At 42.0% G+C, this 26541-nt stretch overlaps 1 protein-coding gene across 5 annotated transcripts in view; it reads right to left on the bottom strand.

Moving 5' to 3' along the window:
* LOC105449013 overlaps positions 1-26541 on the bottom strand; it is a 201004-nt gene that overhangs the window by 4397 nt on the left and 170066 nt on the right. For all 5 annotated transcript variants that reach the window (XM_011687975.1, XM_011687974.1, XM_011687978.1 and 2 more), the window contains 3 exons: positions 6283-6488; positions 3390-3525; positions 1846-1985 (listed from right to left, as the gene is read on the bottom strand). In XM_011687975.1, the coding sequence (XP_011686277.1) occupies positions 1846-1985; positions 3390-3525; positions 6283-6488 (482 nt within the window). The remainder of the gene's footprint in view (positions 1-1845; positions 1986-3389; positions 3526-6282; positions 6489-26541) is intronic.

The following is a 26541-nucleotide window of genomic DNA, read 5'->3' as shown; positions in this document are numbered from 1 at the left end:
CACTTTTAAAACGGTTTACAAGCTCTTAAAAGTTATTGTGATTATTAAGTTACTATCCTTATTTACTAATAGGTAGAACACATAAGTCATAATGATATCATAAGGACGTCATCATGACTTTGTTTGTCACTTATAAATATGTACAATATATGTCACTTTTTGCTAAGATTGTATAATCAATACAATCTTTAATTTACGCCGTAATTTACAGGATGTCCTCTCTAAATATTGCAGATAAAGATTATTTTCTAATCTAGCGTTTTTCAAGCCTTTTCAATTCGTGGCACATTAAATGACAATTATTCAAATTTATCGAGGTGCACCGAGAGCTATCTTTAGATACATACGTTTTAGCGCTCAACATAGATTTTTTATAGGATACCATAAACAAGACGTTCAAAAATAAAACGTAAAATTCTAAAGTTTTTATTTTTATCTCATCGTTTTTAAAATGATTTTATTGCAATGAAAATATTATTTTCATTAAAATGAGAATAAACGTAACATAATTTCGGTGATTTTTACAATTTAAAAAATATTTTATATTTCGCGTCTCTGACTCGCTTTTTTTATTTCTAAATTTCTCGATTTTGTTTATTTTCTCAAATTTCTAAAATTTTGGGGGCAATTTGAAGAATGCCTTTGCGGCATACTAGTGTGCTCCGTAGCACATCGGTTAAAAATCCTGCTCTAATCTAAGATTATCGATTCGAACAATCGATTAAATGTAATACCAATTTTAATAAGCCACGAGGTAACACGAATGCTAAAAGACTAATCAGGCAATTTTGAATGCGCGCGAACGTCCGCTCGCAACACCCGAAGATTAATTACTCAAGAACCAATTATTTGTTCACACATGAAAAATGAAAAAGCTCCGCGCGCACGCCATAGAATGCACTTTGCAAAATTAATCCTCGAGCTTTGTTAGCGCGTAATCGCGGGTCAACGAGACATTAACGGTCACGTTGGTCATTGCAGAGGTGCGTTATTTTTGCGGAAGAACAAAATTCGCGACGCGACGCAAAACTTTTGACAACGCTTAAAAGAGGAGAGAGAGAGAGAGAGAAACTAAGAGAGGAAAAAAGCGAGAGGGACTGTTATGACTTTTCCTTGGCGTATAGTAATATGAAAGTGCGCTTTTACGGACGTAACTTCGTAGCATGTAGGTATCACGATGACGGTAAAACATGATGTATTACACGGAAAAAGTCTTTATTAAGATAGACGTGACAGTTTAACTTTGACACTTACAGAAATATCTGATGAATATTTTAGAATCAGAATTCTTAAGTCGTGAAAAGAGAAGTCTCTTTAAATTTTATTTCAATTAAATTTAACTTAAAATTTAATTATTAATATATATGTAGATGATGGGAATAGAAAAAGAAAAATAAAATCTTTGATCTCTAATTATTATTATCATCTATCTTGAAAAAGTCGAAATAACATTGTGAGCTAGTTTTCATTCTTGGAAAATTGAGAAATGATTAAAATTAAATACGTAACATGTAATATGGAAAACGTTTCTGGTATAATAATAATACTTTGACTGATTAATACTTAATGAAATTAGAGAATTCTAATCGTAGATAAGGCCTCTTCCCGTTATTTAACTGCATCGTGCGTAAGCGCGCATGAATCCGTAGAGTACTCTGGATGGATTTGCTGGGATCGTGGCTTATCTCGGACGTCGGTGACGCGAAACTTTTACACTTCCGACAGCCTGAGAAGACATTCACGATTGCGGTACGCAGGCAGAGAAGAGAGAGAGAGAGAGAGAGAGGGGGGGGGAGAGGAAGAAGAAGAAGAGAGAGAGAGACACTTCGCGTCTCGAGCACTCACGGGGTCGCCGTTGATGAACCAGCTGAGCGTGGCATGTGGCTTCGACTTCGCCGAAGTGCAATTGAACCGCACGACGTCGCCGACTTGATAACGATGTTTCCCGGGTCGCGCGGTGATAACGGGCTCGTCCTCCGGTAGGGCTGGAAATATGTAGATGCACGTAAAATAATCTGTTGTGCGACAAAAAGAACGTAATGTTCTTCGATTAGACCGAGCGGGGCACGGGCTTTTAACTTGTACGCCCGCTCGAATATTTTAACGCAATACCGCGCTTGAACCGTAATTTTGTTGTGGCAAGCTTAACTTGTTTACGCTTACCGGCACGGAAATTTTAATGGAGTAACACTTCGCCGTAATCATTGCACTCGATATAACGCATTTAACTTTATATACGCTATATACAGATATATAAAGATGTGCGCAGGGTAAAACCGGCTGGCTGGCGCAAAAACTGGAGCGATTGGGATCTTGTTCCTCGGCAGAGAGAATAAATAATCAAATCCGTCCTGGATTAAAAAGATTGGGTAGGAAAACCAACGACGGGTCTTATTTAGATTTAAACTCTAAGGGCTCCGCACAGTTGCTGTGAAAATTCTTTCAATCGATATTTATTTAATAATTTTCGTACGAATATTATTAATCAAGAGTTCAATTTGTGATGAATGTAAGCGTTGGTAATACTCGAACTAGAAATGAATAAAAATGGAAGAGCATGGACAGATTTCAACGAATTTAATGTTCACGAGAAAAATTGAGATAAATAATTGTGCAAATATCGGTTTTGAGTTTGTCAATGTCCGTGGCTGAAGGAAAATGCTCCACTTATGGTGTGCGCACGACGATAATAAGGTAAGATTAACGAAAAACGTTTCAAATGAAGGTCACAGTCGAAAGTCGCACAGACACTTTACTGTCGCGGAATGAATTGTCAGTGATTCGTCGTCACTAGACCGTAGATCGATATTTTTGAGGGGGCAGATAACATTCCCTTTTACAGATCAAAGCCGACGTGACGAAATTAACTCTTTCGGAGGTATTGGAACTGCGATTCGTTTTAATTCTCGCGTTAAGTGGCTTATGAAATCTTCAAAGCCGTTAAAATTCCTAATCCTGTGGCGGAAAATCTTCTCTTCTGTTCTTTTTCTTCTTCTTCTTGAACGTGGAACCGAAATCCCTTCCGTTAAATGACACATATAAATCTTTGTCTCGGAATTAAACCGTTCCAAAATATATTTCACACCGCACGATAAGTGTGATAAATCTCTCTTTCGCGATTTTTGATTTTATTATTCGAGCGTGAATAAAATCACGATTAGTCGGCACAATTTCTTTTCCCTCCTCTTCCCTTTTCCTCGGTCGGCCTCGATGATAACAACATTTGCTTATAATGAGAATCGGCGAGGAAGAATAGTGGAGCACTCTAATAGGGATAAATCAACGACGCAATATCCCCAAATTTGCGGCCTCGAGTTGCTGTTATTGCGCGATTTCTTCGAAAGATAAAACTCTTAATTAATACGAATCTGCTTGTCATCGCTCCTTACCGATTACTGTCATATCCGAATGGTCGGAAACGGTCTGGAAGAATGGCGCCTCCGCCGAAACCTCGCATCTGTAGCGTCCCGTGCTCATGAGGTTTACGGAATTTAAGACGACCGTTCGTTGAGTGGAGTCGTGAACCTGAAAGACAAAAGAGAGAGGTAACGCTGCGACACAATAGCCAATTCGTTAAAAACTTGATAAACTGACTTGATAAAATACATGGGGCTAGAATTAAAATTTTCTCTAATACAATTCGTTCATTTCTATGAACGCCAAGAAATAAATAAAATAGAAAAAGAAAGGAAAGAATCACGTAAAGTTTCAATTATCTCATTTTACTGTTAAATTTCGTTATTTTCACAATGAATTTCTTATATCGCGTATAGTAAATCTCGCACTTGCAATATTCTTTTCGAGAAACGACCGAATTAAGTGTTTAGCTTTCAAGTTGCCTTTCTAAATCTCGATGAACAAACAAATAAAATCGAGAAATAATATATGTATATTTACCCTTGGCGCGAAATAAAACTCTTTCCGTGACTTAACTTCGCTGCCGAAATTTCCCCTTTGACAGTCCAGTGAATCACCCCCCGGGCACATACAAAAGGCGCATAGTTTTCATGCCGTTCGGGGAGAACCGGAATTTTTTCGTATCACTCAATGGCGCGGAAAACCGAGCGAGTGATATAGTCGGCGAGGAATTGAAATTATTGGAAATATCATTAACCCAAAAGAGGGAGGACGCGGCTAGGAGGCTAGGAGAGGGAGGAGCGGCTCCCCCCTCGGGATCAATTTGTAATGCGTTATCTTTTGCGGTGGTAACGACGACGACGACGTCGACGACGACAAGGACGAAAGGCAATTTTAGACGTGCCTGACGACGACGCGCTTAACGAACAACGTCCCCGCATTAAATTAGTTTCGCGAAGAACGCGGGGTGGGAGTGGGAGAAAGGGGCGGTGGAGGAGAGAGAGAGAGAGAGAGATCGGGTCATCGTCGTCGGCATCCTCGCAATTTTCATCTCCGCGCGCGGGGGCGAGCATTTCACGATTCATTATACTAATCGATGTAATTATAAACAGCGATAACGACCGGGTAGACCGATAATTTCTAAGGGCGCTCCCGAGCGCCAATCTCGCGCGGTGATTAATGTTAATATTAAGGCTCATTATGACCAAGATCGCGTGCCAGCGGTCGCCCCGTCTTTGTTTATTCGCCGCTCGGCGCGCATAATGCAGCATTAATCCGACGTCTTGACGTGAATGGAAAGCCATTTTGGCTGCGCGCGCGCGTGCTCAAGACGGGAATTTCGGGAAAGCCGCTCCCTGTGCATGCGATACCTATTTATTTATGTATGGAGGTACGGAAGCGAGTTCCTTCTGCAAACGTCGCTCACGATCGCGGCACGTATGAACGCTTCTCGATGAAGAGACTTGAAAACTAGAGTTTCAAAAATGTGACATCTACGATTTTTATTATTGCCAAGCTTGCATCGCTGTTTTTATTACCATTTGCATCGCGCGCGGTGCATGCTTGTGTATTACGTTCGCGCGTAGCGAATTTCGCGTCGTCGATCGCACGCTCGTATTCCCTAACTAGTTTACGTTTTGCCCTCCTATTTGTTTTCCGATTGGGAAAAATATCTCGAGCGAACGGTTCGCGCGCGATTTATTTTTAAACGACACAAATATGAAGGTGCAAGTCCGAGTTTTGCCGCATCGAATACTGAGAGTTCGGATTTTGGCTCCCGCAGGTGATTGACGTGCGTTTAAGAATCCAAGTCCGGAACGTAATCAAAAGTGGGTCAATCATGACGGCGCGGCGTCCCAGGGGGACGCGTGCTTCCCCCGACAACTGAAGAATGGGAATGGCGCGAAATCAAAACACCGGGAGAGCTTTCTTTTCCGGGGGCTTCAATCGTCCGCTCGCGTTTAAGGCGATTCATGACGATCAATCGGGCCGCACGTATATACATCGGACGTAAAGCGTGAGAATTGGATAAGGATTCGGCGCCGAGAACAAGCGAAAAGTCGTATTCGACTTCGGATGCAAGGATCGTAGAAGCCGGAGACTGGCCCGACCTTACTACTTAACAATTTATGTCGCTCTTACGCCGAACCCTTCCAATTTTGTTCGTCGCAAAGTGTTGATGTCGAGAATTGAAATTTACAGAACCCATTTTAATGTGATAAAAAGATTAAGGTAAAGGCACTAATTTTGGTTTATCCTAAAGATAAAGATTCATATTTTTATCTAGAAAAATATCAGATAATTAATAACATATTTAATAGTTGTCATTAATTGTAAAGAATATGTACTTTATGGATAATTTTATTCAATTTCAGTATTATTTTATATTTTGAATTTCAATTTAATAAAATAATAAAAATTATTCACAATTAGACTCTTGGATCTAGTTACAGACCAGACTATTCGCAAAGTATATTACATTTAATTTTAACTGAAGATGAATAATGTTGATTTTTTTCCATTTTTAAAATCTAATACTATTTATTACCTTCTGTAAAAGCCATAAGGCAATCCTTATAAATATTAAATAAATTTGAATAAATTTTGAAAAAATGTTTACATCTAAATTTATTACTTAATGATATTAATAAAATGTGCAGCGTTGTTGCTAATAATCAAGAAACAATTGACGATTGATAAAACTAACATAAATGTTAAAGAATCTCGATGGAAAATACAATGACTATTTTGAATATATTATCCGGAAAAAAACTAGCATTCCATTATCCATATTTAGTGTCCTTACTCTATACCTGCGAGATAAGTCTTACACATAGATTAGGAACTAGATTCGTTTCTTTCAACTAAAGTTTAGCCCAAAAGAAAAAAAGAAGGGAAAGAAAGGGAGAAGTTAGTTATCCTTACGATTGGCGTGACACCGGGATGGAGGAACACCAGAACAGGTGGCTTTTCCTGAGGTACAAATCGGTAGAACTCGTTGCCATCCTTGTACCACTTGACCGAGTACAGCTTCTCGTCGTCCAGATTAAAGTTGCACTCGAGGCTTACATTTTGCCCGAACACCGCGTGCTGTGGCACTATCAGCTCCAGCATCCTCAGGCCGTTTGTTTCTGCAACACACATTGGAGGTGGATGCGAGATCAGAGGAAAGACTCACGAGGGCGTATGCTTGTGTTGAATGTTACGCGAACGCGAGACAACAGGTTTTCAACGGGAAGATCTTGCTTAAGGAAATTAAACTAGACACCAGGGTAATTGGAGTAACAGTTTTCGCAGCTGTTTTTGTGGAACGTTTAATTCTACTGTTGAAAACAAATATCAGTAAAAGAGAGTAATAGCAATTCCTAATTAAAACATCAAAAAGAATAAGATATATTGTCGCATTTTATAGAATCACAGCGCATTCTGATTTCCTTCTCATGAATTAAAAGAGATTAATATAAATTAATATAAATAAAAGTTTTTTCACTTTTAAAATTAATTTCCTTAAATTTTTAAATTGTTATTGTTGGTGTTACCAACAATTAATTACTTAGATCCTTTCTCTCTAATTGCAATCAAAATATACGATAATACATATTCGCTATTTAATCTTCAACAAATAAAGATGAACAATTAATTTCTATATTTAATATAATCCATATTTTTTATACATTACTATATTTATTATGCGTTATTTTTTAAGGTTCCAATTAATTATCTTGAAATCAGAAACATTAATCAAACATATTTTAAATAGAATAATAGTTAGGTGTATCGCTGTCTAAACCTTTAAAAATATATGATGAAACGCGCATGAAACTTATTCTTCTGACGAAAAAAAATAAGATAACTCGAGCGCGTGACCCAGGAAGATCGTGATCCCCCCTTTTGCGAGATGCGCGACGTTCGGATGATGTCACTCGAAGAGGGAAGAGCAGATCAAAGGAGCCGCGAGAGACGATGCGGCGAAAGGGGGCGAGCAAGATGTACTGCGACACGCGCCTGTCTTTTCAGAGGACGCTCCAACGATTCGAATCACTGAGAATATTCCACGAGAATAATATGTAATCCACCAAAACCTACCGTGTGCTAGTAGGAGAGAAACGGGGGAAGGACGCGAGAGAGAGAGAGAGAGAGAGAGAGAGAGAGAGGAAGACAATCTGCGGTGAACGCGTCGACGGAGCCCAAGAGTAGGAGGATGATGACGATAACGTCAGGTAAACAGGTGGTTGCTGCGAACAACGACGACGTCTACGACGTTTATAAACAAGGTATTAATTTCTTGACACGCTCTTGTTCACGAGCAAGGCGAATTAAATGTTTGTTTCGAATAACGGCATCGTATTTCTCGTCATTGTATGCAGTTATTGATGAGACCGAGTATTATTAGGCGAAAAATAGGACATTTCACATATGAAATATTTTGAAATAATTCTGTGGAATATTGGTTAACGATATTTTTGGACGAAACTAAAAGTTTCATAACTTTCAAATATTTCTGAAGAAAGAAAAGCAAACGACAATGGATTATTGACCGAAGAAGACGTCAGAGAGAAATTTGTAATTTATTAATTTTTTCTTTTTGTTTAATGATATTAGACTAATCAATTGACAATTTTTCTAATTTATCACGTTAATATTTAGCAATTGGCAAAATTAAATAATAAAGTTTGTTCTTTTTTAATTCAGTATTCGGAGGCAATACGAAGGTATCCGAGTGATCGTATTTTTGATGAGAGAGACGTCAATAATTCGAAAACGCGCGAAACCGTTTCAAAGCACCGCAACCGGCTTGGAATTTCCAGTGCAACGGGTTAAGTGAAAATGTACTTTTGATTGCCGCCTTCACGGTGGACAGAGGATAAGTACAAGGGATAAGCACAAAGGATAAGCGCAGGGAATAAGTGCGAGCATGGGCGCCGCTAGAATTTTTTCCCCTTCTGGCTTCCCTGCTTCTCCTCGTGATTATTTCAATTATCCTGCTAATAGCGTACAGTAAAATTTCTTGCCTCTATAACAAGAGTTCCATGAAAATTATAATGAAGCGGTATTTCTCAACCGGACTTTTCTTTTTTATCTCGCGACGCACCATGGAAAAGCAAGGAAGATTGTGTCTCGGCGCCCATGACCGCGTCGTGCAATTTCTGGAACGACAAGGGATAAGAAATAATTCCTGCGCTTCGTTACGTCCGCGCATTGCGAAGACGAGGAAACTGGCTTATAGCTTCCGGCAGGGTGACCATATTTTCCTGCAAGTAGGACAATAGCGCGGTAAAACCAAGAGACCATTCCCAGAATTGAAAACTCTATTAAATTAAATTATGAGGATTAAAGTTAATTTAACTGATAAATTGAGGGAGACTTTTCTCCTTCATTAAATGTCGACATGTAGATTAAAGAAAAAATTTTCGGCCCATTTACGCACATTCCTTTTCAAATTCCTCTTGGCTTTGTCTCTAAAGCAAGAACCAGAACAAGAACATGAAGTACTTATTGTTAGCAAAATGCAGTCCTATTATGGCAACGCGTGGCATTGCACGCTATGGATAATCGTAGGAGCTACTGGATCACGTTGCACGTCAAAACAAACGGTCGAATTCTCACGCGTGTCCACGTATTTTTTACGCGTATTTATCCGTACAAAGGAAGTGCATGCTGCAACGAGAATCGAACTATGTCGATACCATATCATCTTTTTTTCGGTCCTCACCGTCACGCTCCATTTAAAAACGAAACTCTCACGCTAAATTCGTTCGCGGAAACCGCGATAGGTTGTCGTTAATTAAAGTAAAAATAGAATTTCAGAATAAAAATAAAATTGAAAATATTAGAAGATACAAGGAATATTATTTATATTGCAAATATGTCGCTTGTCTCGAGAACTTACTTGAAAATCAATCAATAAATAAACTATTGAATAGATAAAATCCTCGACGATTTCCTAATGTTTTTTTCCTTCGCTCCAGGAATAGTTGACGAATAGTTGAACCGCTAATTTGCGGTGTCAGAGTTAATGCAATTGTCTCGAATGATATTTCCACGTTAAACGGGAATCGAATACGGTACGCGCTAACGGCATTATCGGTTTTTCGTCGGCGGAAATCTATTCCAATCGTAAACATAATTGATTGCATTATGCTCTCTATATATTCCAGAATTATCTTCGCTCTCGCGGAACTTGATTTTTCGCTTTTAAGTGACGACAGGTATGTACATTTAACGTTCTCGCGCATTTTCTAAATATATAATTCTTTCCGCTGAAAGATGATTCAAGAGGTTAAGAGAAATTCCTTAATAATTTATATCTTTATACAATTTATTGAAATAGAAATCAAATTTCGATATTTATGGCAACACTGGCTAAATCCATCGGGCTTGCTTATTTGCGCGTCGTGACTTTTTCACGTGAACGTCTCATAGCGTATATCGCGGCGCCGAGCAACTTGTTTAATAAATGTCCCCTGCAAATGTTATTTTATTATATAACGGCCGGGGCCGTGATGAAACCCCAACCTTTAATATCAGGAGTACGGGGGATACGATTCGTCATTTTTCACACACATACACACACACACACACACACACACACACACACTCTCTCTCTCTCTCTCTCTCTCTTTCTGCTCGTATGAATTATATTATACATAGCGCTTTATTCGACGCATTTCGACGTATTGGTATGATTTCGCATTGCGAAACGTATAATTCTCGAGATTAAATGACAAGTGACGCGCATCTCACAATCAGTACGATTCAGCTATTTTCATATATCAAGTAATGTACCACCATTACTCGTCATTCTAAACGTCATTCTAAATTTAGCTAATGAATTTCTGAAGATCGGTCAGTCTCTATTAATCTATTTAATATCACCGAGTTAAAGTTATTATTATTAGATATTAACACAGCCGTCAAATTAAATCACAAATGTCACTCTCGATGTCGCTCCCGTTGGATATCTCGGGTCTATTAAAACAATACCTTAGCGTGCCGTTATGTAAGAACGGAGGTATAAGAAATCTCGTAGGCAATTATTCCCAAGTATGCCGATAGGTACGCGCGGCATGATATAGACATTTACTTTTGCATCGCGTAACTCAACGCGACGTTGAACGCTTGACTCGAGTTTTTTCTCCTTTTTTTTTTTGTGAAGGAGAAGGGAGGAAAAAGAAACGCTTCGCGTGTTACGGCAGCGCTATGAAAGGACCGGCTTTAACAAATTGCCTTTTAACGACCCGATACCGAGCGATTTCGCCCCTTCGCCTCCCACCCCTCCGGACGCATTCCGCAATGAGCCCTATGTAGAAGACGGTTAATTTAACGTAAACTTTAACCTGCCGCTGCATAAGATATGCGTACATAATGAATTTGATCGTCCGCCCACCACCACTACCGTCTCTCCTTTTTTTTTCATTTCTCTGGGAGATGAATTGTACACAGAAGGGTCAGCGTCCATAAATTTCCGCCGATTTAACCCTATTATTGAAGATCGCGGGCGGTGCTGACCGTATCCAAACTCCGATACCGACCGTTCCCTTCTCTCCCTTTCTCCGCTCAACTAGGAATCTAAAAAATTCGTAAAATACGAGAGACTCGACGTAACTTCGTAACCACGCACGCCCGACTCTCAACATTGAATAAATTTTTGTTCTATTTTTATTAGAATAAAAAGGGCGGCATTAAATAGATATCTATATAGAGAGAAAGAAATAGAGAGCAAAAGGCGAGCTCTATTACATTTTATATTGTACTTTTCAATTCGCGCTACGTGAACAAAGTTTTCATCCCTTATTTGTTATTCGCGAATTTTTGCCTAGAATCTCGCAGCTATATAAACTTCGATCCGTTTTTAAACCCATTCTTCCTATTGTTCGTATGACATACTGTCGATATTTCGCAGAGAGAGAGAGAGAAGCTGCCGAATCGAATAGAATAACACTTACAAAGACGTGCGCAACCGTTGTTCAGATCCGCCGACGTAATGTCTGTAACAATAGCCGCAGTTTACACCTTACAATTCGCGGTAATGTGAAAAGTTACGTTGATTAAAAATTCCAAGGGGATAGAAACGTTTTACATCCCGAGTATCCCTCTCTGTAATGTTTATTATTCTCTTAATAAGCGTAATTATTAGATGTAACAGTAACGCGCAGTTCTACAATCTTGAATATTTTCTCTTTTAAACACGGAAAAGTGGAGACAAAAATAAATGTTATAATGGGGCAAAAAGAAGAATATAAAGAAAAAAGAAGAGAAAGAGAGAGACTTGCGATGTCTCGTCTCTTGAACTTAACGCGTTACGCGTTATCTGTGATGATGATAGCGTTACTAGGCATTTGTGGGTTTTAACGATGTAACGCGATATATCGAGTGGCACGACGACGCGACAAATTAAGCGACGCGTTTTAATGGTAAACGTCTGCGACGTCGACTGTGGTGGGGTTTTCGAAAATTGAGTCCTCCGAGTATACAACAATTACAGGCAAGCGTAACTGGATTACGACTGCTCGCGTGGAGAGAGATGCACTCGAAGACAGGAATACTTCAAGGCGAGGAGACTGATGGTGGTACTTGACATCGCCGGAATTGCCCTCCCCCGAGTGTTCGCATCAACCTCTCTCTCTCTCTCTCTCTCTCTCCCTTCCCCTAAGAGGCCCCTCTAGTCCCTTTTCCGGAATTCCAAATACACGATGCGCGCCGTTACGACGCTTTATTTATGGCCGTTGTGTGCTCGTCGCCGTGGCTCGTTGCGAAAATTAACGGTGGTTGAGAGCGAGCTGTTAAAAAATGACACGCGGGATACCGCGAGTGTCTTAACGAGGAGGTACGGTAACGAGAAAAATTTCGATCCCCGCGCGTGACATTTGAAATCCCATGACGTTCGTGGCGGCGAGGCGGACGAGTTCCTGTCGCGCGCGAACGCTCAAGAAAAAGGTAGGTACGAGTAAAGTAATAATTCCCCTAGACTCCAGTTTGCTCTCCTACTAAGAAGTAGTTACGTTGCGCACGATACGATGACTACGCCATGCGTTTCAGTAGCAGTGGAATGTGGGTCGAATGTTTCGAAAAACTTTTGCAATCTGCTTTTCCTTCAATGCTCTTCGATTCGCATGAAAGTTGGTGAAATTTCACGGTGGTTCACGAGCGATGATAAAAATTAACTGTAATTTTCTACGTGACGATGAAGTGGCTGGATTTTTCATTTGCAAAAGAACGAAAGATTTTCTGCACTTTACGTTTAAATGTGAAAAAAAGAAAAAAATAAACCTGCGAACGGAAGCGTGTTTTCATAAAAAATACAGACGAGATTATTCTTTCAATTGCCCTTTAAGAATAAATGCGCGCTTATCGCTGAAAAAGTAAAGCCCCGTTTGGAGATTGAGCGAAATCACTTTACGTAACGAGGAAGAAAGATGAGAGTAAAGCTCGTTTAAAAATGATGAAAACAGATTATAAATTGAGCTGGCCGCGAGCTTCCAATAAAAACGAGAATAATTTTTAGTCAGGTGGAAAGACTAATGACGGCCTGGACAACATGACACCTAGCGCAGCTAGGTTGCATCGTGAGACAATTAAGAAAAGGGAGTAAATAAGAGCGTAGTGGACGGGAGAATATATTAATAAAGCTCAATCTCAACGATTCGCGAGATATATATTCGTCAATGTTACAAACGCACTTTGACAGTCGTCGTAATAATTAAAGAGAAAACAGGGAAGTGCCGACGATATATAAGCGACGATTGGCTAAAGTCGAGTAATCTTTTCTCCCCTCCCACCGTGCCGACATTACAATCGTCCTTAAATTAATGCGACTTTCCGCGTCGTCTGCCTGCGGCGGCGCGCGGCGCCCAAAGGCCCTCTGCGATATTTCATCAAATTACCTTTTCACTGTCGCGCGGGGGTCTCTCTCTACTCTCTCTCTCTCTCTCTCTCTCTCTCTCTCTCTCTCTCCGGTAACGCCGCGCTATGCTCGATTTTTCCACGTCTTACGCAGCGCGCAGAATTAATGTGGCCGCTCGCGGTTAAATCAATCGGAATTCACCCGCGCGCTTCTGCTCGCGAAGGATCGCATTTTACGTGGCTCGATCTCCGCTATTTGACCCGCGTTTCCGCCATTCCGCGTCGGATATCCAGCGACAGACGGGACCGCGCTGCCGTCACCCGCGCTGCTATTTCACCGTGTGCTTTCTCTCTCTCTAATTCTTTTTTGTTTTTAATCGCCTTACGTAACCGCGACGGAGAATTACGGAAGGGTATTAAATTCGCGCGTTGCATCGCCAGACGTTGTCGCGCTCCGCGCGTCGAAAAGGCGCACCTAAGATCCGTTTGACCTTTCCGCCGTATAGCTTCTTTTTCTCCCAGTCCTCCTTTTTTCTCCTTTCCTCTCCAACTTCTCTTTTTTCTTTAATGCTCCTTACGCCGACGTCCTGCCGGGTATTAGGAATTAATGTACCGGCATGACCGTCTCAATCTTGCAGTCCTTTTTCGCCTCCCCCGCGACAGCGGATTCCGTAGCTTCTCCAACTTTAAAGAGTGCGACGGAGAGACGACGTTCTTCATTTTCAATTTATTAAACTTTAAATTATACCGTGAAGTTTATGAAATTTATTTCCACGCGTATATACATACACACAGTCACACACAGACACAAAAGTGCCGTCCTTTGTAAAATATCCCTGGAAAGAATTATGTTCTTCCTGTCACGTCGTCATTATCGTCGTTGCAAAGCAAGCCCGCGTTTTCTATGGTATTATGAATAATTAGTGATTCTAGCTACCCTATGTATTCCACGGATTAATAACTTCCGCTCCGAGTTTTGTATCTCATAGTCAGTTCTCTATGTGTTCTCCCGGTTTTCTTTTTTTTTTTTTTCATTTTTTTTTTCATTTGTTCAAAATAAATGTAACGTCATTGTCAACTACTGCGACGCACCTTAACAATGTCTCTCTCTATACACGTTTTCCACCACTCTCTGCCTCTCCATTTCACGTTGTTACAAGGCCCCGAGTGCTGGGCTGCAACGGTTATCCAATGCGTTGCGCCCGCGGCCAGAGGTCTATTTCTGTGGACTATTCCTGCGGAAGGAAACGGGACATCTTTTATTCCCGTGCTCTGACATGAAAAGGCACTTTTATTTTTGCAGACCGTCTCGGACCGCCACGGCCGCGCGCGCGTCTCGTCGCTATTTCTACCGTCTTCAAAACTCTCTCGCGGGAATATCAATGCCACGTTCGTGAGTGCGGTCCGGGGGGTTCGAGGCGACTTACAATATGAATATCGCTCAAAGAATCCCTTCTCTCCCTCGCTCTCTCCGCGCAGCTGCCCCACCAATTTTCCGTATTCCTCTTCTAATCGTCCGGCGTGCGATTCAGCAAGTTACACTCAACCGCGGTTCGAAATTCCCGCTTGACTGCCAATCTGCTTTTGAGAGTTCCCTCGCACAGAAATGCGAATCTTATTTGCCTTGTCTCTCTTGTTTCCGCATTTTATTGCCGGCGCGGCGCGGCAAATGCCGCCGTGACTACGTTTCAGGGACTACTTTCAATTTTATGAGCGTTTATTACTTTACAACTAATAAACAACGGTTTTAATGCCGAGCGATATTAAATGATCGTAATATGATATTCAAATAAGCTTCAATGCACGAGAATTTTTCCCGATACACTTTCAAGTCACAATTAAGTATATTACGTGGTAAGATAAACGCAGATTAGACTATTCTCTAGTTCCAGCTCTCGCAGTAGTAATATGGAACATAAGCGAACCATTCTCGTGGCGGAATCCTCCCGAGTAACGTCGAGCATCATAAAACGCTGAATCCAATCGCAATCTCGTCCCCCAGCTCTTTTGCGGTGTACGAAAGGGGGCGGTACGAATGTGCGGGCTCTTTCCGCTAATTCCGGTCCGTTTTCCCAGCTTTCCTTTATTAATCAACGTAAATAACCGCGAGGAATTACGCGCGGCATTAGAATGGCAGTTGCGTCCGCACGCACTCGACTCTCATAAACCAACCTTCCTCTCTTTCTCCCCCCCCAAACGCCTTAAATACACCGCGCTCTCCCGCGCACATTCGCTTCTTCTTCCGCCTCCTCTCTCTCTCTCTCTCTCTCTCTCTCTTCCACTCTTTATTCTCTCCAATTTTTCCCCTTTTCCTACCGTCGTTCTTTTATATAGCGACGTCCCTCGCTTCCAAGCACGGAAATCTACGTAGGATTAAACGCGCAACTTCTCCTCGCATAAAGGAGCACTTTTCCTTGTATTTTTTTTCCCGCTCGCCCCCTCCTTGTCTCTCTTTCCTCTCTTCTTCCTTTTCGCGCGGCCGCCACTTGATCTTTACGGTTCCGCCTCGACTTTTTATTTTTTCCCTCTACGCTAACGTCGCGCCGCGCCACAGCGAGCTGCCGCGCCGCGCCAATTAATATGGGATCACGGTTGGATTCATTATAGTAACGAGTTGGGTGGAAAAAGTATCGCGAGAAGCCCGGCCTCTCGCTTCCCCCGCTAACCCCGTCCTTTGTCGTCGTCGACTTAATTAAAGACGTCACAGAGCTAAAGACTTTTATTGAGGAGCTTATAGCCGCCGAGGCGACGCTTATTAACTGCGAAACTGTACAAGACGGTCCATACGCTGCAAAAGGCGGCTTCGTACGCGCGATCGACAGCGACGCGCTGCTATCTGCACACTGTATTTTTTCCTTTGCACACCCGCCCAATTGTAATCGAAGCTTCGGGAAAAAAACAACACATATCGAAAATCAAATTTCATTGTTTGTTTACAAGAATATAAAAATAGCAGAGCCTGTATTTCGGAAAAATCGTTTTTATTTGATGTCGCGCGTTATATCTATTCGGAAGTAAGCGATTTATTTATTTTTCATGGAAATGTAACCTTCGTTAGAGCAATCGTATCGTCGATTGTCAATCAGTTGATCTCGTCGAATGAACTTTTCTAATTTTAACGTGAAACGCGAGTCAGATGATCTCGCCGGAACAAAGATATTATCGATCGGTAGGTCGAATGCGTTTCGTAAAATTGCGAAAAAAAAGCAATTTCCTTCGCGAAACAATCGTCTCGTTGAGCCATGTAGGTTTAACCCGCGTTTTGAAAAATTCCCGCCCTCTTTTTCCTCTCACTCTCTCTCATCCCTTTTCCTGTCTCTCTCTCTCTCCTGCCTCCATCGAACTCACGGAGCTTCGATGAAATATCGTACACGTTATTTTTTAACGGATAAACCGTAAGCTTCTCTAGCGTGACTGAGTACGCGACGTGAATACACGGCAAAATATTAACTGATTTTTTTTGGTCCGCACACCTGAGAAAAAAAGATGGACCGCGACTCCAAAGTTCGCGCCCCGGGAAAAGTTTCCCCGCGAAATTTTCAGAGTCGTCCCCGCGCGTCGAGACGCCGTGAATAAACTCTGCCCGGGGCAAAAAAGGATGTATACCACCGGTTATTTATGTATGCCGGGTGCATTGTTCGGAAAAGAATCCTCCCTATATATTTCGTTATTATCGAGGAACTCCAAGTTACTCCACGGATCTCATTGCGAAAACCGAGCACGGTCGAAAATATTATCATTCGCGGCTCTCGGGCGGAAGTTCGCGCAGGTGAAATTTCAACGGCAGGCGAGAGAAACGAGATCAAAAAATACCGTGCGCGATATTTATTCGCACTGACCTCATTTTTTTCTTTTTTTTTTTTTAGAGGACCAGAACGCGCGAAACTTTTCACATTGGGAATCTTGAAATATCGTAAAAACTATCGATTCTTATGACTTTTATGAAAATATTTTCGTAAAAGTGACTAAAAATATGTCTGTTCTTGTCTTAAGTTCCATCTGTTATCTAACTCTGAAATCGCAAGATCTGTCGAAATATTTATATTAAAATAAGATTACAATCGTTGGTGATTGCTACTTTAAAACATTTTTAAACAAATTGAAGCTATATGACTATACAGAATAAATTTTTATGAATAATTTTGTGTGAAAATATAGCAAGATTATGTAACAAACTACCAGTAAACAATACAATAATTCGAAAGAGATCACCGGGTTTATACTGAAATTTTCGATAAACCATAAGCCCTTAGTAAAACTGTATTTAATAGCGAGTGTATCGAGTTCGAAATATAATTTGATTTTTCTATACATATATTACCTTACATATCTCAACGTAACTTTATAAACACACAATAAATTAAATTAATAAAATATGAATTATTTTATAACACAAGAATTTACGCACTGATAACTGCGTTGATAACTCTTACAAGCTTTCTTTCTAAAATGATATTTAATATCTCCAATAATACAATAGTATTTAATAACTATTTAATAAAAGGATATTTACAAAAATATTTATATTAGAAAAAATATTTTTCAGATTATCTTAGCGATTTCTGTGCAGGTTGCAAAATGCAAGCCGCGCGTCAAGGAAGAAAACGATTTCTTATGCGGACGACGACGGCGACAGCAACGAAGAGGATTCGCTCAAAATTCGTAGCGGAAGACGGCGGCACGACGAAGTTACCTGCGGAAAATTCGGGCGCGTTTATTCACATAGCGAATTCGTTCCTCCGTGTATCCTATGCATCAGCAGTGGCGGCAGCTTCCGCAGCAGCGGCAGCGAGAACCAGGAAATTACCGAAAAGGTCGAGAGAGGAAACACGTGCACGAACAAAGAAGATAGAGAAGGAAAGAGAGAGAGAGAGAGAGAGACGAGTACGCGCAACCAAATATTATCATTTAGCGGGGAAGGTTCTCGGGTCGAAATTTCGCGGGGAACTAAGTCGAAATTGGTTTTTGTTCGTTACTCGCTCGCTCGCCTGCGTCGTCATCATCGTCGTCGTCGTCGTCGACGTCGACGTCGAGCTCGACCTAATTAACGGCATCGCCGAGTCGGAAGCGCGCACCGATTCTCTCTCTTTGGGGGCCAAAAGCGCTTCCCCGCTGATAAAAGCAACGTTCCCCCGGAGCTTCGCGCTTATTCATCGAGGGATAGGAGTAGTCACCGTCATCGTTGCCCTGCACCACAGTGACGACCGCCACCAACCACCTATCACCGTTACGTTATCGTCGTCGTTCCACCGTTGGGTTGCCAACGGCAGTAATCATCATCGTCTCGCGCCGCGACGCCGCCGCGCCGTACACCGCCGCCGCCAACTAAATCACGGAACACAATCCTGACCCCCGCTGCCCTCTCCACTCCCCCAGCCACCCCCGTTCAATATGCATGAGTTATCATTCGTAACGCGCCACCGAATGAATCATATATCCGCGGTGTATGACTGGCGCTGTGCTACTCGTTATTTCCCCTTTCTCCCCTTCTCGCACCCCCGCCCTCCTCTGCCATGCCTTTTCGAAGCCTTACACCGTCAACGCCTGTCACCCTCATGTCACCCTCACAAACCGACTTTCCTCTTTTCGAATTTCGGTGTTCCACGTGTGTTACCCTGTGCTTCGCCCTCCCTCCCTGTCCTTCGGAGCTCCTACATGTCGTCTCTATTCGTATTCTAGTTACGATCGATTCACAAATATCGTATTCCACATCCTTCATACGATTCGGTCTAATTCCAAGCGAATCGAAAATAATACGCATTCGGCATTCCACGTGCGATAATGGTTTTTTGTGCACAATTATTTTAAAACGACAGAAAATTTCCGATGGACTAGAAAAGATCGTCACAGTGAGGTAATTATCAGTAGATACGGATTTTATGGATATCACGGATTTTACGTTTATTTTTCACAAAATTTTTTCCTCGTATTTTCAAAAATGCGAAAAATGACGTTGAACAAAATTACCGAGCATCTCTTAAAATAAGATTTATTTGAAATCAATTGGAATTGATAAAATCCCGCTAATAATCATCACTAATAATTAATTTATCGAGCTTCTTTCCCTTCTCGCTTGCTTGCAAGTCAAGAGTTATTGTTTACCTCGAGAATTCTTATCAAAAGGAAAGATTTCTCTCTTTCTCTTATTTTAAGTTAATCGAGTAAAATAAATCGAGTAACGTAAATAAGACAAACCGCGCGCGACCTCCTAAGTCAGTCTTCATACGCGCTTTTGTTATCTTCGTTAGTTTTATGTGTCCTGTTTGGCCGTACCTCAGTCCTGATGAGGCTCGCGCGCTGTAGAATAATAAATAGATTTCTTTTTCTTTCTCATCCTCACTCTCTCGCGCTCTTGCTCTCTTCACACCGGGGCATTCTGCCCGCTCGTTTACCACGCGCTTATTTCGCGTTGTCCCTCTCTTTCCCTAGCGCTCGTCTCTTTTTCTCGTCCTCAATTATTTTCTCGCTCCTCTTCTCCCGGCCCATTCTCTTCCCGTCCTCTCGACGCTTTCCGACGCACGGTTTCCTGGCTTTGAGCTCGGACTCTCCTTCCTCATTGTTCCCCGATCGCTTCCGACATTGCCTCCCCCCCCTCCCCCCCCGCCAACTCGTTCCTTTTCTCCTGGCTTTTCCAATTTGTCTCTCTTTTCCGCTCGTTTCGCCCTTTTCCCTTTAGCCCTACCCTTTCTCCTCCGTCTCCATTTGTCTTCCGCGCGATTTTACGAGCCACGCTCGAGCCCGAGTTATACGCGCAAGCGGTATCGCTTGCAACATGATTCATTTTGTTTGCCACATTTTTTAATACGTCCCCTCCTCCCATATTCGCGTCGTTTAATCTGCTGCCGACGTTTGATCGACTGTTCCGTTAACAGAAAATTTTCCCTTGATGCGAGACTAGGTCAACGTATATTTTGTAGTGTTCAGCAACAAGAAAATGTCAAAGTAAAGATCCCTATTCACTTAATTGATGCTTATTAAAGATCCATTAGTATTTATTATAGTCATTACAGAATCGTTAATATATATTATGTAGGGACGAGTGAATAATGATGAAGGAAAGGGGCTTGGGGTTTGTCCATTAAAAAAAGAGATTATCCTTTGATAGCTCGAAATGTCGGATAAAAAAAGTTTGAGCATTAAAATTACAGGCCAAATATTCTACTATATGAACTCCCCTTGAACTTATTATTAGACTCACTTATATTCCAAATAGCCCTATTTGCTAAGAATCAAGATAAGATTTTATTTCTTCCTCTCCTTGTTGTTTCTCTTTCATCCCTCCTACCCTTTTCGCTTTGTACCCGTCGAAATAATAAGCGTTTCAACAAGCAGACGGAGAATTATGGTTCTCCCTTCCGAGGGAAGCGCGGCGCGAGATCTGGTGCTGTCAATCCGCATATTTCGCCGTTGTTTACGCCGTCAGCGTTAACAATACCGAGATAGTCTACGATTTATCACAAAGCTAATTCGCACGGAGAGATGAAGAGAGAATGAGAGAGAGAGGGGGGGGGAGATGGAAGAAAGGAGAGAGAGAGAGAGAGAGAGAAAGAGAGAGGAAGAGAGATGTTCCGTTCATGTTTAATGGCTGCAAATGTGGGTTTTATTGCGGTGCACGGAAATTATATACGCGTACGCCTCATTTAATCATCGTTATTGACGACTTTTGTTGTTATGATTACCTGTTGACGGTACGTATCGCTAGCTGAACCTTCCCTCTCCCTCCGGCCCATCGCCAGCCTGGCTGGCTTATCGTCGGGATTGCACGCATATTATCGGCATATCGGAGGCCATTGTTCGACATGACGTGACGTTTCGCATTTTGTGTCTACCTCACCCCCTGCGGGTGCCCCCTTCGTAACGCACGCCGAGAGAGATCTCACCGCTGTGGGTTATAATTAATTCGTTTATAACATTCAGCCGCGCGCGTGTCCTTTTGTTATATTTCTCCTCCGTCACCGACCGCTTTCCTGTTGTCCGCTCCCTTCGTCTCTCTCTCAGCTTTTCCTCTCCGCGTTTTTCCACCACCTCTTCAGAGCACGCGCGCACGCGTGTTCTTTTTTCTCGGTTTTCCGCCTCCCCCCCCTCTCACTCTCACTCTCTTTCTCTCTCTTTTGCTCAAACCAGCTATTCCTTCTTGCTTCCTCCCCGCCAGGCTTGCCTGCCAGACTCTACTGCGCTCTCCGATGTCGCCCTTTTGTTACTCTTTCTGTCCTGCTCAACTACGTGTTTTTCTCACCCGCCTCCTTCCTCTTCCTGATCCTTTTATCCTTCTCCCCCGGCCTTCCTCTTTCTCCCTTGGCGTTTCGCCATTTTTCTCTGTTTTTGTATCTTTCCCCGAGCGATCCTCCGACACTCTCTCTCCCTCTCTCTGTCTGTCTGTCTCTGTTTCACTCTTGCTTTTTGTTTTTCGGCTGGATTGGCCTGTTCTTTCTCTTTCCTGTCGCCGCCCTCCCTTTCCCAGTTTTCTAACGCCTCTCTTCTCCACCCTCTCGACGTTGGTTTTTCCGGTTCTCTTGTATTCATTCTTACGTTTAATGATAACGGGAATTACGTTGCTCACCACATTTCCCTTCGGGGGAATCGCGCCTCAACGATTGAGGTTTAATTAATCCCTTAACACTTAAAGAAGGTGGGCGAGATGGAATTAGCGTTGCTCTCTTAATTTTTATGTCACCCTCGCGACTGTATGGCAATTACGATAAGTAATATTCAGAGTATCTTACTTAATCCATCTGATATTTCATAGATATTTCTTGCCTCTGCGACACTTGTGCACATTATATAATTTTTCGCCGTAAAATTATTTATCTTTTAAATATGCCAGGTATACATAAAATAACTGATAATCTTGTCCGCAGTTTATTTCGACAGTGCTTTCGTAGATGGCATGATTTTTCGTTTGCTGAGAGAAAATTATTTTTAATTAAGCAAAACGCTCGGTGGTAAATGGTAAAAGGTAAGGATTTTGTTATGAAAAGCGACTTCTCTCTATGTCGGACTTTGACACCCCTAACTACCGTTATATCGCAGCAACATCAATGGGAATCATGGGCGGTGGTTATAGCCCGTTGCATTCGCGGACGTTTAGCATCACGAGATTACTTTCACGCTCGGTGCGCTTTTATTTCGTCCTTTCTTACACAACCTTCTCCTATACCACCGGCGCACTCTTCTGTTTTACTCTCTCTCTCTCTCTCTCTCTCTCATTCCTCTAGATGCATCCTTATTCCTGCCGATTGCCTGAGGACAAAGTTGTCACGTGTACCTTGGTCCTTGATTGCTCTCTCGTTCCTTCCCTATCATCGTGCCTTCTCTTTCTTTCCTTTTTTCTCTGTTTTGTTTCTTTCATGCTCCCTCTTGTCCGTTTCTCGCATTACTGTTCTTCGACCTTTACTTTCCACCCTCACGCCTTTCCTTTTGTCTCTTTCCGTCACTCGCCCCGACGCTCTCGCACCCCCGGCCTATCCATCTTACTCTCCTCTACCCTCTCTCGTGAGCCCTCGCCGACCATCCCTGACTGCTCGCTTTTCTCACTCGCCCGTTTTCTTTTCTCCCGCTCTCCCTCCGTCCCTCTTTTCCGATCGTTTTTTCGATCGGTCGCTTTCTCTCTTCCGGTTAGACCGTTCTCACTTTTGCTACTCCCGTTCTCGCGTGTTATCGGCGATAAAGCCGGCGCGGAAGCTGCCCCTCGTCGATTTAACTGAGGGAAGGAGAGAGAAACGCGCAGCTCGTAAACAGCGATCCGGTTCGTCGAACTCGAACCCGCGATTTGCCACGGGTTCCGAGGTAAACCGTTCGACAAATCACTTCCCCCGCACGCGTGCGGTATGGAAAAGACCGAAGCGAACAGGCGCACGCGGTACACGGTATTCCACCATCATCGTCGACCACCGTCGACCGGTGGACAGGGTCGATGCGGTGTCGCGGGGCCGCAGATTTGAGGCGATAAAAGCGGTCGCTCGCTCACGCGGCAGCCCGCGCGAGCCGGGGTGTAACGGGGTATAATTGGATCGGTTTCTGCAGGAATGGATCGGCACAGCCTCGCGCCAATCGAAATAATCCGTGTCGTCGTAAGAGACCCTTCCGCGCGTTGTTTCCTATTCCCAAGTTCCGCTACCGCACCCGAGGAATTGCTCCCGGCTTTCTACAGCATTAGCAATTTCAGCCAATCCCCGCCATTCTCGTATGAGGGAAATTAACATAATGCACTGTCGTATATATACAGTATTACTGAACTGTAGCAGGCCAGCGAAAAGATTCAAACAAATAAACGAAGAATTTTATAACTCGCGCGACGACTTAGAATGACTAGCACAAATAAATAGAGATGAAGCGTCAAATACGAGTCTGGATCTTGATGTGCCTAATAATATTTTTATGTACATTTTAAATACATTTTCAGTTTCATAAACTGCGCGTCAATTACTATTGAACTTGCAACGTAATGAATAAACTAAGACTGGAATAATATCTATTCTCATAAATTAAATTGTGTATTAATCAATTTAATAATAATGATGCTAATAAGCATTTTAAAACACTACAAAGAATTTATTGTGAAAAATTACCCTAGCCAGGATTCGAACCTATATAGACCTCACGAATATGTTAAAAAACAACATAAATATGTAAAAATAAACACAAAAAGTCTAACACTTTGAAAACAAATTGTAGAAACATATTTTTTTAACACTTATAATATGTTAAATTAACAAGTAAATTTATCTTTTATTTATTCATCTTTAGAGAATTTACGTTTTAAAACTATATTATTTTTATATTATTTCAACATTATTAGATTATTATATTATTTTATTTTAAATATAATCATGGATATAATTTTCTCTGTTTTATCTGGATGCTTTTTAATTTTAAGAAATGTTAAATATCACTTGAACACAAAATATTCAAATAAGATAATCGCATTATGTTAAATTAACACTTGAATACCTATGTTAAAAATCAATATGTAACAAACGTCAAAAATTTAACAAACGTTTGAGTGGATCGTTTTAAATACAGTATAAAATGTTTTCTATTGTGTAAACCAAAATATAATAAATTGAAAAGCATCCAGATAAAACAGAGAAAATTATATCCATAATTAGGTATATTTAAAATAAAATAAATATCTGATAAACACTTAAAATAAAATAAATATGATTATTGTATCGAACGCAATACGAAGTCAATCGCAACAGTTGGAGTAAATCACATATCGTATTGGCTGGATACCGAACCCCTGAGTACACCTCTGGCGAGTCACCGAACGCCGATCCGGATGAGCGGGGGAGGGAAGAGACGAGTTTTCCCGGAGAGATACTCTCTCTTCGGACCGCTGCACTCGAGAGCTCCGGGAGCGTCCGGGATTAGATGCGACCCGCTTATCCCGTGCGGTTGCGAATAAATAAAGTCACGGCCCGTTCCCAATCTGAAGGTTGATATCCTGAGATACTTATAGAGTGGAAGAACTGCCGCATCTCGGTTAGGGCTTAACTGCGCCAGGCGCGCGCAGCACGTAACACCACGTCATATTGTATTCCGCTGTCGTTCGCTAAACGTGGCTAAGGCCGCGATAATGGGCGCAAATATTTCCTTCGATAACGAGGGGCGTAATTAGTTTTAATGGCGCGATTGTCGGTTCCGCGCGAATTGCACCGAGGTGCTCGAATAACCCTTTGCTATTGTTACCTTAAAGTAGCTGGGATTACGCTGTTCCTTTTCTTAGCGTTTCACGCTTTCTGGATTCCGCTACTTTCGACAAGACAATCATCATTCTCACGATAATTCTCTGCTCATTAATTAATAATACGTACATACGCTAAAATCATTAATATCTTTATTTTAAAAAATCGTTCCAGACACACAGGATTAAATTTTGAATTCCACGTGATGCTTTATTAAGGTAAAACCACAGTGGAAGCTTCCGACATACTTTAGACACTCATTATCGCGTTACCCGATAACTGCAGCCCGCAAACTCGGCCACGCGAATTCAGCCGAGACAGCCCGGAAAATCGGCGAATCCACCGCCTCGAGAGGCTGTTCATTTTTCCAGCTATTCATCGTCGAAAAAACGTCGTTGGCGCTCAATGTCGCATTAACCGGACGAGGGTACTTACTCCCAGCATCATCTCCAGGCGGGAGAATCTTTATCGCGGCGGAGAACGTTAGGAGAAAAGTTTCTTTTTTTTATGAGCGCATACCCTTTCCCCCTCTCCTCCCGAGACGCGAGAAAGCCGCGTTATATAATTTTATGCGGGCGTTTCGCGTTTAGAAACTCACCTTTCTCTCTACCCTTTATCATCGGCGCGCTACTCCACCGCGCTAATCTTCCCTTATTAATTTCTCTTCTTTAATCCGCTACCCCACGGGAGCGTATAACCCTTGTCCACGCGTAAAGCCACTCTCCAACAGAATAGGAGGATCAGTTTATGACAATAATCACGGTTTGTTATATAGATAAATTTTGAAGAGTCCTTTAACTTTCCTACCAATCTTTCCGACTAATAAATTCTTTTTGTCCGTTAAACAAGATAAAGCTTTAATTACGACCGTGTTTCTCCAAAGAAGAGCAGTTATTAAATTTAATCCCACACCGCATTTTTTATAAACGATCTCTAAGAACCGATAATAATTCCCATAATATCATAAACTAGAGAAGTAAACTTATTGTTAGTAAGATATCTTGCTTTATTTCTATCGTTTATAAGGAGAATTACAGCGACTTCTCATCGGTATTTTGCAAGTTTATTTGATGAAGCTTTACCGCGCTCTATAACACTTAAATAATAAATAAACGCGGGGTAAATTATCCGAAATATTATTCCCGAACTTTATTTATTCGAGACGGCAGGCGATGCTTCGTGGACGTCCGTCATCAAAAACCGTTCATCGATATCATTAATTCAGCCCGACGTCGAGCACTTAGGCAGGTCTTCTCATCGGGCATCTTCAGCGAAGGGTCTTCAATTCACCCGGTACTCGTATGAGAAAGCTGCACGCGGAGGCGAATCGCGGGGTCGCTATGGTGATCCCCCCTCCTCTCTCTCTCTCTCTCTCTCTCTCTCTCTCTCTCTCTCTCTCTCTCTCTCTTCGTAAGTTTCATCGCACGCCCTTTAAATCCGTCTCATTCGAACCGCGTTATTCCATGTTCCCCATGGAGGTTTCGCCTCGTCGTCGAGAAGCTGTTCGTAAATTATCTATCCTAGTCGTGACACGACACCTCGGCACGTGGTTTATTCAAGCGGGGAGACCGGAAAGTGTTAATTATTGCCACCACCGTTGTCCTTTGTCACTCGAGAAAACTGAACGAGAATCTCGCGATCCTAACTCGCTAAC

The sequence above is a fragment of the Wasmannia auropunctata genome, unplaced genomic scaffold (assembly GCF_000956235.1).
Source record: "Wasmannia auropunctata unplaced genomic scaffold, wasmannia.A_1.0 LD336078.1, whole genome shotgun sequence".
Classification (NCBI taxonomy): Eukaryota; Metazoa; Arthropoda; class Insecta; order Hymenoptera; family Formicidae; genus Wasmannia; species Wasmannia auropunctata.
This window is presented reverse-complemented; position numbering and strand designations above follow the sequence as displayed.